The sequence below is a fragment of the Euprymna scolopes genome, chromosome 1 (assembly GCF_053919585.1).
Source record: "Euprymna scolopes isolate OS-2025 chromosome 1, ASM5391958v1, whole genome shotgun sequence".
Classification (NCBI taxonomy): domain Eukaryota; kingdom Metazoa; phylum Mollusca; class Cephalopoda; order Sepiida; family Sepiolidae; genus Euprymna; species Euprymna scolopes.
The window spans coordinates 153,807,626-153,821,655 of NC_136482.1; the positions used below are offsets into that span (position 1 = coordinate 153,807,626).

General features: G+C 33.8%; 1 protein-coding gene across 1 annotated transcript in view; it reads right to left on the bottom strand.

The window, feature by feature from the left end:
- Positions 1–11,932: 11,932 nt before the first annotated feature.
- The window catches only part of LOC145276774 (carbonic anhydrase 6-like), a gene marked incomplete in the record, with an annotated part of 205,100 nt that continues 203,002 nt past the window's right edge, over positions 11,933–14,030 (bottom strand). Inside the window, 1 exon segment of the mRNA XM_080128035.1 lies at positions 11,933–12,111. Within this exon segment, the coding sequence (XP_079984161.1) occupies positions 12,010–12,111 (102 nt within the window).

The window sequence follows — 14,030 nt, forward strand, 5'->3', positions numbered from 1 at the left end:
GGATAATGCCCTGTCTCTTGTTCCAAAAATCTCATACGCCAATGTTTTTAACAAGACTCTGCCATGTCGAATACGTGATACTTTGTCTTTGTCTGGCTATGTTTAGGGCGCGACTTTTCCTGTCGCTCCCGGGTCACGCGTGTAGCACGTCTATCTTTCTTCTCTCTTCTATGTTACAATATATATTGTTTCATACTTTGGAATTGACTATTACGCTTCAAACTTTTATATCTGTATCATAATTTTATGTACATTGAACTCTTGGTACAAATCAACTCTAACGGGAAAATCTGAAATATATTGTGTAAGATGCGAAGACGCGTATTCAACATCCTAGAACAAAGTAGAATTACTTTCGATTGGTGCGTTTGTTCAACGGTATATGCGCATTTTAGAAGTGATTTAGTTTCGAAATATAATACCTATTGCATCTTTTTTTATTTTGTTCTTTAGGTACTGTGGTTGGCATTTCCAACAGTCTTGTTATTGGAGCAGCCAAGAACTATGACAACTTCAACGGAGAAATAGACTACGTAAGTTGCTTTTATTTGTTCATTTACAAGCAGGCGTTTCCTGCGTATTCTATAAAAATTAAGAATAAACCATTATTGACTTGCTCGCATTCGAGAAGCTTTGCTGAGAAATTATTTTATTTACTATCTTCCAGAAGGTTAGATACAAGGACAAGTTTAGTATTTTTGTGAAACGAATTGCATTCGCACTTAACACACCTAGGTTTTCACTTTGTGTCATCAACCACATAGCCATTATCACTCACAATATTTTATTTACCTACCCCCCAAGGAGATACGACACGCAGACAGATGTATGTTCAATAAAACTGTTTTTGTGGAATGAACTTGATTTAAACTTGACGCACGCAGGCTTTCATTTCGTTTCGTTAATCACGTAGTCCCCGTCGCCACCTGCTGAAAAATTATAAACAACTAGCGGCATCTTCATATGTAATTTATTGCTATAAAGCATTCTGTGACGCTCAATGTTAATGGAGACCTTGCGATATTATTGTAACCCTTTTTTTTTAAATCTGTAAAAGTATTTATATACGTAATCTGGTAAATGTGGTGTCAGAATATATCTGGTAATTACGCTTTAACTTCAATATCCTCATCAGAGTCTGTGACATATTTCCATTGCATGGACGCCCGGTGCGAACGGAAACCCTACGATATCATTATACCATTTTTAGACAGAACAAATACTACCTTGGATCCTAGCAATAATATATATTTTAATTTCACGTACAGCAAAAAAATCAACAGCATTTTTTTGTATTTACATTGCGTCTCCGCTGATCGGGAGATTCTATTTATTAAAAAGGACAGAAGGCGATAACATACTACGAATATCAAATTAACGCCTCTATAGTAATTTAATGTTCGTAGCATGCTACACCCGCTCCCCCGATAAATACAATCTCCGGATTGAATAATTTATAATCTTGAAACAGTGACGCACGTAGTACGTAGGTTAAAGGCTGTACGGTATTAGTATATAGATTTCCCCTCTTCCAATAACGCAGTTTATATTGATTAATTATTTAATTAAATATATTTCATAATTTGTACACTAAAAATATCAAGAATAAAGAAGTTAACAATTAAGAACTCTACCATATTTTACTTTTTGTCTGCGTAACATTTTCGAAATTGTGAAATGATGCCGCCATGCTATTTTGTTTATGATTATACGTGTTTTCATTTCAAAAGAAATTAGCTCAAACCAAATTCGTATATAATATTCTTTCGACGAATTCTTGGTCCGATAATACTAGATTCATATTCATACACGTCTTCATGATCTATTTTAGTTTTTCCGCTTTAGACGGACAAACATGCAGACAAACAGACGAATCAATATATTTATGCATATCGATTGATCCCAAATGGTCACCCAGTTAAGTACTGACCAGGCTTAACTTTGCTGACATTGCTTAACTTCGGTGATCTGACGGGAACCGGTGTGTCAATGTGATTATTAGGGTTATGACAACAGCATATTCTTTTCATTGTTTTGACTCTCGAGTATATATCCGACACAGTTAGACACGGTTAATCAACTGATAACCACATCACTCTATATAAAAGCATATAAAATATCAATGCATGCACACTCGACAGTATAAAGCAACGGAAAGAATATGCTGTTGTCCCAGCCCTAGTTATTATGCCGTAGATACTTAATGTGTAGATTAAAATTATTATCACAAATCATCGCTCTCGGCGGATTTTGTCTAGTTCCTTCAGAACTTTATTTGTTGATATGTTGTGAAATAGTTTGAGATCTTATATTGACTCACAAGGACACAGGTCATCAAAGATCTCTTCTTGACAACAACCTGTGGTGTTCTCTGGAAGCTGAGTGACAACAAGACTCCCCAGGTTTCCAGTACTCTCGATAACATTTGCAAATAAATTTGCATTATCGCAACAGCTGCTTGCCATTGATTTCTCGTTGGTAGCAGCTATTGGTCTTCACTGGAATTTAAGTGGCAATAAGCCTCCCTAAGTTCCTAGTTCTCTTCGCACTTATCCGGTGGTGATCTGTCCAGTTCCTCAGTCTTTCCTGCCTCTTTGACTCTACTTGGTTATTTGGTTTCACTCTTTTTTGGTGGTGGTGGTGGGGGGTCAGTGATATAGCAATGGGAGGCTTGTAGTGGGGGTGTGGTTAGGGAACTCATAGCCCTTTCCCAATTAGAACACTGAAATAGATATGTAGTGTCTTGGTTCCATGTAGTGTTTCATGTTTTGCCTTTGCAGCAGTTTGCCTGGCCCCGCGCTTGTTGCTCCTGCGTGTTAGTTTCCACATTCAAGGGATTTTCTTAATATTTCAGCTGTTTTCATTACTGTTGTTCGTTGTACTTTTCCAATCATTCCTTTGTGTTATTATTATTATTATTATTATTATTATTATTATTGTTGTTGTTGTTGTTGTTGTTGTTGTTAGTACTAATAGTAGTAGTATAATTTTGAGTATCCTATAACAAATCATAGGTAAAAATGATCTATACCAAATGTGATGAAATGCTGTTTATTCTTTTAGCATTATTAGTAATGCTACTACTGTCGCTATCGCTTAAACTAAAAAGAATATACATATATAAGTTCCCAAACTATTTATGAGTATTTCATCAAATTTGACATAGTGTATTCTTCACATAGGATATAAACTTTAGGAGTAGTATTGCTGCTGCTGCTGCTGCTGCTACTACTACTACTATTACTACTACTACTGAATCTGTATGTTTATACATATTGTTAAAAATATTTATGGAAGTCATTGAAAGTGATTTAATTTTATTAATTTTATTTATGGCGGACAATTATCCTCATCTTTTTCTTAGTTGTGTAACGACGTTTCGGCCAACTATTCCTCTGGTGTTCGTCAGGTGGTAATCGCGACGGATAAGAACTCTGAATTTTCTGACTCCATCCGCTGCAATTACTGCCTTCCGTAGTTGTCGGCTCACCGCGTTTTTGGCCAAGTAAACCTCTGGCCAGCTTTGGGTAGGATTGAAACCGCTATCTTCAGACAATTGGCCGAAACGTCGAGAAACAACTAAGAAAAAGATGAGGATAATGGTCCGCAATAAATAAAATTAATAAAAACAATATTCATCTCAATAATGAATTCCAATTAAAATAATATGATTTAATTTTGTTTTTATTTTAGGTGAGATTTTTCGAATGTAACCCAGACCCTTAAACCAGGAATCGATATTATTATTTGCATAACAATCTAATTATGAAGATCACGGGAAAAAATATGAAAATAAAACAAAAAACAAAAAAAATAAACAAAAAAAGAAAACTGGTGCTAACAATAACACGACTTCGAAAATAATCAACGGATTTCTGACCCCTTTCACCGACCCAAATAAGAATAGACACATAAAATATTTAGGATTCGAATATCCTAAATAAACACAAGAAATTGAGATTCCTAAAACTGATTCTCTAACATGGACGTTCTTTGTCTGGCAAATCTATTTCGTCAACATTCACGTCACCATTTTTTTTTGCTGTGCTCCCATAAGTGACGTCATTGCGAAAGGTGTTATTAAAAATAACAACAACAAAAAAAAAAGATCTTATAAAAAATAACACGTTTTGTTTGCTAAAGAGAAAAATGCCATTCACTTTGACTGTAAATTTTTCAAGGTTTTATTCTTGTATGTATTTTTATAATAAAAAAACCCCAATTTTTCATTCTTTCAAATCCTGCATTTCATTTTTTTATTCTTACAACCACAACAGATTCTTTATAGCTACCCACAATCACTTTTCCAGTCTCACTAAAAGCAACGCTGGCGTTCTGGATGCATAGATGTACCGCAGCAATAACGGGGAAATCTCTCGACAGCCTCCATTCAAGATTGACAAAAGCGTCAACCACCCCCAATCCAATTCCATAAACCAAAATACTAGACCTAGTTACCCAGGTTCGCGTGTGTACATTGCGTTGGCTTTTGGAAAACAGAATGTAATATCAAAACAAAACAAAAAGTAAAAATTAATAAAAACCCACTTTTTAGAAGCATGGAGAACATGAAATTAAAAAAAAAACATGGCGGTTAGAAGATCAGACACCGGCGATATTTTTCATTTCTTTTAATTTTTAATTTTAATATCAAAACAAAATATAAAGTAATACAAAACATTAATTTATTCAAAGTTTCTATTTTCGGCGTATAACCAAGCCCTCATCAGGAATTTTTTTAGACAGTACATTTTTTTTTCTTACTTGCCATGATGTTGTTCGACGCAGTCTCTATTTGTCGAAAATAGATGTGGTATCCTCCAGTTCAGTGGATAAGCGCTCGATTATGCGCACATGAGTAAAAAAAAATCCACTTCTTGTTATGCGCACATGAGTAAAAGAAATCCACTTCCTGTTATGCGCACATGAGTAAAAGAAATCCACTTCCTGTTATTAGCCGAAAATTTGAAAATTCAAATAAATGAATAAACAATAAAAACAAAATTTATATCAATTTTTTATACCAAATATATATATATATATATATATATATATATAAACTGCTTTTTATTTGCTGAAGAAAAAATGCCGTTTACTTTGTATAATTTTCAAGGTTTTATTCTTGTATGTATTTTTATCAGAGAAATACATGGCGCTGAAAAGCAGTCAATGATGTGCTGCATGTCCCCCACCACCATGAATCAATAAGTCAGTGTTGTCTACATAGAAAAATTCTCTGATAAGACGTACTATTATTCATCGGACTGCGATTCTCATCTTTAGTGTGATTTTCACAACGTTTTGGTCGATGTAACCTCCGACCTTCTTCAGGTGTATCTTGTCGAACTCGGGAATATTTTTGTCAAACTTGGGAATTTGGACAGAATTTCGAGCGGAGCCCTTTATTTACTTCACGGGGTTAGCGTGCTGTTGTTCCGCCAGTCATGACTTAAATCCAGACATGGCTGAAGAAACCCGAGCACACTACCCTCGTGAAATAAATAAATATAATGAACAAGTGGCGATTTACAAATCAATAAGTACATACATATATTTAATATATAAATATATTTATTCAATTGTATTAAGTATAAATGTCTTACTTGTAATGTCTGCGACAGATTCCATGGAATTTGTCGCAGACATAACAAGTAAGACATTTTACCAATGCAACTGAATAAATATATGTATATATAAACATATATATATGTACTTATTGATTTGTAAATCTCTACTTGTTCTCGTTTTCTCTTACCAACAACGACTATATTTCATTCCTCGCATTGTGACAGCCTTCTAAATCTCTACTACATACCTATCGCACACAATGCTTCAAGCAAACTACATATTAATCCTATATATATATATATATATATATATATATATATATATATATATATATATATATATATATATACATGAGCAAAAAAAAAAAGAAAAGAAAATGGGCCAAGAATAAAAGGAGGAAGAAATCGATTTTTAAATATTTTGCCAAGAATTTTTGTTAACTTTAACTGAAAATTTCTATTTTGCAGATCATTATTATTATAGCATATAATAATAAGTGGAAAAATGAATCCTAAAAATGCTAAGACCGCATTTTGTCGAGGATATAAAAAACCGAATTGCTGGATCAAGGCAGTGCAAAATGACCAAAAAGCAGATTTTTTTATGTTTTAAGAGAAGAAAATATGAAAACACCTCTTTCTGCAGTAAAGCGAATTGGTCAAAGGTTCGAAGTCGAACGCTTGGTAAAAAAAAATCTGGATCTGGTTGACCTAGAGCATCCACTTTGAAGGACGACCACAGGCTTAAATTAATTGTTTTGAAGGAGCGAAAGAAAACTTATGTTGCCCATAGCAAAGATTTCAAAACAGGGGCTGGAAATTCTCTTTCTAGATATACAATATCTAGACGAATGAAAAAAATGGGATTTTCTTCTAAAAGGTGTGCAATGAGGCCATTTTTATCTAAGAAAAACATCAATGATAGAAGGAGATTTTTCTCGGGTTATGGCAGGAAAGATACAAACTGGTTCATGGATGTTTTCTTGTTAGATGAATCAAGATTTTGTCTTGTTAGTGATGCTCTTGAACAGTGCATTCAAAAAACTGGAGAAAGATTTTCGCCAAGTTGCATAAAAACGACAGTTAAATGCGAGAATGGAGGGATAATGGTATGGGGAACTTTTACGGCAGCAGGAATTGGGGAAATTATTAGATGTGAGAAGTCAATCAATGCAAAATAATACATTCGAATATTAGAAACAGAACTGTTACCAACTATTCAGAAACTTGGAATATCCCAGAACATTATTTTTCAGCATGATAATGCCCCTGCACACACGGCTAAGGACACAAAAGATGGTTTTCTGATAATTCAATTGATGTGATGTTTTAACCAGGTTAAAGCCCCGATTCAAAACCAATCGAGAATATTTGGTCCATAATATCTCGTGCATTGGCTGGAAGAACTTTTTCGAACAATGACAAACCGTGGGAACCTGTACAAAGCGAACGGAATAGCATCTCCTCCTCACAGTGTTCCGCTTTCATTGAGAGCATATCTAAAAAGATTGATATTTTAAAGAAATCAAAAGGGAATGCGATTCCATATTAAGCATTTATTAAAGTAAATGTCTTGTTCTGTATTATTAGTCTCGTTTAAGCTCCCTTGTTCAATTGTTCTTTGTTCAATATAGCTTTTAGTGCAATAAAATGTATAAAATTTGTTTGGCCCATTTTGTTTTTGCTCACGAGTATATATATATATATATATATATATATATATATATATATATATATATATATATATATATATAGTGCCTGGTCTTCCCAAATCGTCACCCGTGTGGTACTGACCAGTATCAATGTTGCTTAACTCAATGATCTAAAGAGAACTGGTGTGTCAATGTGATTATGCCTGGTTGCTAGTTACTGATATATTTTGTAAATGTTTGAATAGTAACAAAATGTTGCTCTTCTAGGAGAGAAGTGTTAAAATAATAGACAAAAACATGTTTGACAATTAACGAAACGTCTTAATTTTTGTGTTCTTGATACATAAACAGCTTCATCTTATTGATTGCTTATATGTATACGTGCAAAAGAGATGCTTCATCGTTATCGGACTTAAATCATTCTACATTAATAGCTCCTCTCCGTAAACTGCTAATATTTGGAATTCTGTCCGTGGTCCATATTCAACTGACTGTAACAACATGCAGAAATTTAAATGTAATGAGAACAAACATCTTGCTGCACAATTCCCCATGTAGTTGGTATACCCTATTTCAAAGTAGCCTTTACATTTCAATGGCAACATGTCTTGTTTAGGGGCGAATAAAAAGTTTTTAAAAGATATACACTAAGAATTGGGCCATTCTCTAGAAGAGAGAAAAACAGACAAAGCCAAAAAGAGAAGAAAAGCAGATGGAAATGAATGATTATTGACAAGCAAGAAATTATACATCTCATAATATAGCAACACATATAATCTAATATACAAATACAATGTATCAGGGTTGATTTATTATCATTATAGAAACGAGGTAAATTTATTTATTTAGAATCCATATAAATTACTTCACTTATAATAATCTTATAATGATCTTATAATAATCTTATAATAAGATTATTATAAGATCATTATAAGATTATTATAAGATTTTTATAAGATTATTATAAGGTATTTATAAGATTATTATAAGATTATTATAGAATTATTATAAGATAGTCAATTAATAGGTTTGCAAATATATCGATTTTTGATCCCTCGACAAAAGGAGAGTGGACCTGTAAATTCACCCTTGTCCGTTCGTTCGTCTGTCCGCGAGTTTCTGAATAACTATGCATTGAAATCTTTTGGAATTTTGCACAAACATTAAACATGATATGAATAAAGAAAGTAACAGAACGGATTTTTCGGGAAAACTCCGGTTACCCCCCCTAGGGGTGCCATTCGGGTCAAAATGGCTAAAATTGACACTTTTGTGCTTATTAAAAAAAAAAAAATTGATGCCTTGGATTTTTATAAAACTTTCTGAAAAGTTGCAACTAACTTATTTCTATATAATTTTGTTTGTCAATAATTCACTCTAACTTTTGGGTGTGCCCCAGGGGGTTTTAAAGGGATAATAAAAACACTCCATGTTCGGGACTATTTTATCATATTTGTTTACAATTTTCTGTGTATGCTTTGGATGATGCTGAATTTAAATTTGAATACGTTATGACCTTGGGGACTTTTGAGGCTAAATGAGGGGGGGGGGAGGCAAACGATGGACGTAGTCAATTCTTTTTTTTTTGCATGGCGCAGAACTCAAATTTACATTTGCTAAGGCCTAAAACTGCACCGTTTGTCATTTCACCAGGATTTTACGTCCCTGGTGACTTTTGGCGCTAAAGGGGGGAAGGGGCAAATGCTGAACTTAGTCATTTTTTATACCTCGTTCACTGTGCACTCACGGGGGACCATGCATGCGTCACTTGTTTATATTAATTTTTACAATGAAACAAATACTACACTTTTATCTTCATCAAAAGTTAAATGAAGATCTGTACCATCCTACCCCAAATACAGAGGCAATGCCTAGGATGGTTTAGGTGGACGAAGATATACTACAGTACAACCCCCCCCCCAGCAAAACATATGCGATAGCGTCTTGAATGACAGTATTGTGATAATAGAGCTGATACTGTACTCTGTCCCTAAAATATATTAGGATAATAAATATAATTTTCGAGTGTGTAGGCGGAAATTCTCAAAACTGTTCCAAACTATACAGAATGGAACGATAAATTTGTCGCCCTAATGAAAACAACACTACTGCTTTATGTTAAAACTTTTATTGACAAAATCATTTTAGGTAATTTGACTATGGAGTAGAGCTGACATCTATTTTATGTCGAAGTCGGCTTGAAAGTCAACACCAAAGTGTACTTGGAGGTGCTGAAGAGTGTGGTGATTCCCTGGTGCAATCACGTGGCTGCTGGCAGACCTGGGTTTGACAGCAAGACTCATCGCCGACCCAAAAGTCCAAGGAATGCTGCAACTTTGCATCCTTCTCCCCCTTGTCCCCCCCCCCCTCGCTGGAGTCCTTCGTTTGGTCATACATCGAGAACACCACGAACATGATCTTCCACACCACCAAAGCCAGCCTGATCGCAGGCATCTGCCGAGTATTCGCCGAGCCTTTGGCGGCGCTTGTAGAAAAGGCATGTTCGTAGTCCTGGACGCGTATCAGGGCGGTGATTGCAGCTGAAGGCGGCTACATTAAATAGATGTCAGCTCTACTATATAATCAATTTATTTATATTGATGTTTTCAATACAAGGTTTAAAATAAAGCTTTGGTGTCGTTTTCTTTAGGGCAACAATTTTATTGTTCCTCCCTGTATATCCATCCACCTCTATAAGAAGTTCTGTCTGTCGATCGTTTCGTTTGTTTGTCAGTCTTTAATTTGAAATTACATTCTATCGTTAAACTCTCAAATTATGGAGCGATTTCTTCTATTTATAACAGCCTATTTCACACAGAAGAGATATTTCTAGCATTTCTCTACTTTAGCGTTAGGTTCATGGTAAGACTAAAACTTTAGAGCAAACACTCAAGTACCTATAACCGCAACAAAGTAATTTCTTCTTCTTCTTCTTCTTCTTCTTCTTCTTCTTCTTCTTCTTCTTCTTCTTCTTCTTCTTCTTCTTCTTCTTCTTCTTCTCTCTCTCTCTCTCTCTCTCTCTCTCTCTGTACCAAGAATAAACGCAATGAACAAAGTTTCTCTCCTAGAACGTTATATATAGTACAAAGTACTATGAATTTTCTTCTAAACCACCGAAAACATGGTCATGTTCAAGTCTAATGCAAACAAATGTTTTTGAGCCGTCCTCTCAAATAATATATTTCTATTAAGTTATTTTCTGCCCATATAAAAAAGAAAGTATATCTATAATATACATCTATTTTTTATATATTTTTTTAAATTTTATAAACACAGTTTACACTTTCCCTCAAAAATAAAACATGCCAATTTCTGTTCATGAAATGAAGGGAAACCCTTTATTTTTAGCCACAAGATTTACGTTTTACTTCTTATGATTGACTAGTCTACCCGTTGGTCCTTAAAGGGTAAGATGAAAAATGTTCAAAATGAAAAGTGATTTTGAGATTATGTTGTCTTTTAGTGTCTTGAGAAAACTTTTTTTTTTAAGTGATGAGTGAAAAAAATATAACTCAGGAAGCCTCCAGAGCACTACTACAAACACTAATTACAATTAAGGCAGCCAAGCCAAGTTTCTACCTTCCCACCAAGAGCAAATATTTATAAAGTAAGGCCTGAAAAAAATAATTGTCAGAATTCACAGGAGCGCTAATAAAGCAGCAAATATTGGTTGGTTGGTTGTTTTTGTTTTACGGCATATCAACGCTTTTTGGGTTATTTAATGCCGAATCCAAAGATTTTGAATAAAGTTTTTTTTAATAGAATATATTTGTTGTTTTCATGTCGGTTTCTATTTAACCCATAGTTGGGACCCTAACAGTTACTACCACTCCGGGTCAGAGTGGACCTGGGAGCAATGGTAATTAAAGGGTGGCTCCACACTCCCCAAAGCCCACAAGCTGGGGCCTCACCACTGGATATAGTTTAAGGTCATATCCAGGACCCCCATTGAGGGAATTTTACCCTCTGCAGGGGGCAGTCGGTGTATTCTAATGCCCCACCGACAGAGTTCAGCAAATATTGTTAAAAATCTGACATATATATATATATATATATAATTTTTAAAATACACTAATCCACTGACACGTGCTTCATCGTCCACGACTCATCAGAGTGGCTGAATCTAGATTCGAAATCGGGACCCCTTGGTAAGAAGCCGTTACCCCTCGTTCACCTCGCTGACTGTCTGAATATATCGCGATTTACGTATATGTTATTTGTTTTTGTTTTTGCGATCCGTCTTGAATGAATTCAATTATTTACGAAAGTGTATTTTTACCTAAATGCGAGTCGGGAATAATTTTCCCTTTAACCAATTTGGTACCCCAATATGGGGAGCGGTATATATGTTATTTTTAAAATACAATATATATATATATATATATATATATATATATATATATATATATATATATATATATATATATTTAAATCAGTTGTTTATTACTCAACGAGGTTAAATTACATTTATTTGTAAGGAAAAGACGTTAAAATAAATTAAAACAAAAATATTGCTGACCTTGTGTATGTTTTTAATATCGGACTTAAGACAAGGCGGCCATGAAATAGGTAAACAGACGAATTTTTTGAAACCGGAAGTTAGAAACAAGATCGACGTTTTAAACGTCCAAGCAAGCAATCAAGCTGATGAGCATTTTAGAATTATATAGATTAAGCAGATGATTCTGTAAGCAGAAAAATTGAACAACAAAATCAGTTTCGGTGAGATTTATTGATTAACATCAACAAAGTTTTTATCGTGGTTATTGTTCCGTTTTCACATGTTTCAACTACAACCTAGCCAAGTACACCAGTCGACCATTCATCTTCTGTGTGGGACGGAAATTATGAAGGTGTTTATTTTCACTTTTCAAGGACCAGAATACTTTTAACTGCAAGATAAAAAAAAATACACACGTATGCACATATACATCTTTATAACAGAAAATGTACGCATATATTATTAAAAAAATATGTTACATGAAAGACAGCAATAAAAACGTTACTTCAAACGTACCAAAATAATGGAGTTAGCAAATTATTAATCTTTATTGGTCCCCCGACAAAAGGAGGGTGCACCTGTAAATTCAACCTTGTCCGTTCGTCCGTTCATCTGTCCACACTTTTCTCAATGACTATGCCTTGGAATTTTTTGAAATTTTGTACAAATATTAAACATGATATGAGTAAAAATATAACAGAACTGATTTTCCGAGAAAACTCCGATTGCCTACTCCCTGCCTTAGAAGTGCCTTTCGGATTAAAATAGCTAAAATTGACACTTTTGTGCTTATTAAAAAAAATGGATGCCTTGGATTTTTATAAAACTTTCTGAAAAGTTGCAACTAACTTATTTCTATATAATTTTTTTTTGTCTATACTTCGCGATAACTTTTAGGGGGTTCTTTTAGGGATAATAAAAACACTCCATTTTTGGGACTATTTTACCATATTTGTCCAAAATTTTCTGTGTATATCTATTTAGTAGCTTTGTATGGTGCTGAACTCAAATTTAAATATGTAAAGGCTTTGGGGACTTTTGGGGCTAAATGGAGGGGGGGGAATGGTGGTTGTATTCATTTCTTTTTTTGCATGGTGCAGAACTCAAATTTACATATGTTAAGGCCTAAAACTGAACCGTTTGTTCATTTTAACCAGGATTTGATGTCCCCTGAGGACTTTTGGGACAAAATGGAGGAGGTGGTAAATGCTGAACGTAGTCATTTTTTGCAATCGTCCACTGTGCACTCACGGGGGACTATGCATGCTTCACTTGTTTAATAATTAAATCCATTAATAATGCATATGTTATCTTGTCTATATAATACAAAAATTTGCTTTTTCCATCCCGCAAGTAGTGATAAAGGAGTTCTTCTCGTCTCTACAGCCCATTTTAAACAGAAGAGATGTCGCTAACCTCTTCCTACTGTATCTTTCTGTTCATGGTAGGTGCAGGATTAAGCTCCATTATCTTCCTGTAAAATATTCACATAAAAACTCGACTAACTACAGCAAGTCCCTTCGTTTTTTTCTCTTTTTCTATATGAAAAAAAAAACAACAAAAAACAAAACAAAATTTGCATGCACAAAGTTTCATCTATACAAAACATGTCGCGAGTTCATCCCCTATCGACTATCGAGCATGGTCGTATTTTAAAATGAAAATAGAGTAAGAAAAAGTATATATATATATATATATATATATATATATATATATTTATATATTAGTGATGGGACGATTCCATATTTTTCTAAATACAATTACCGATTTTGCCCTAAATTCGATGCAATTACTCTACATATTTACGTATAAAGGTGTTGTTTTTCTCGATAATCGTAAAAAACAAACATGTTACATGTGCATATGTGTTTTAAACAAAATCAAATGAAGACAATTAAAAGAATCGTTTTTGACATGGGAAGAGATGCAAAATTTTCCGATTCGGATACCCTCAAAAGTTCCGATTTTTCCGATTCCCGATTCTAATTCCAATTATCATCTCAACATTTATATATATATATATATATATATATGGTAGTAAATAGAGGTCTATAAACACCTTATTTGCATGTGTGCAGATGTATATGTTTAATCATATATATATATATATATATATATATATATATATATATATATATATATAGATGTTATTTGTTTTTGTGATACGTTTTTGAATGAATTCGATTATTTACAAAATTGCATTTTTGCATAAATGCGAGTTGGGAATAATTTTCCCTTAAACCCATTTGGTACCCCCACATGGGGAGCGATATATATATATATATATATATATATATATATATATATATA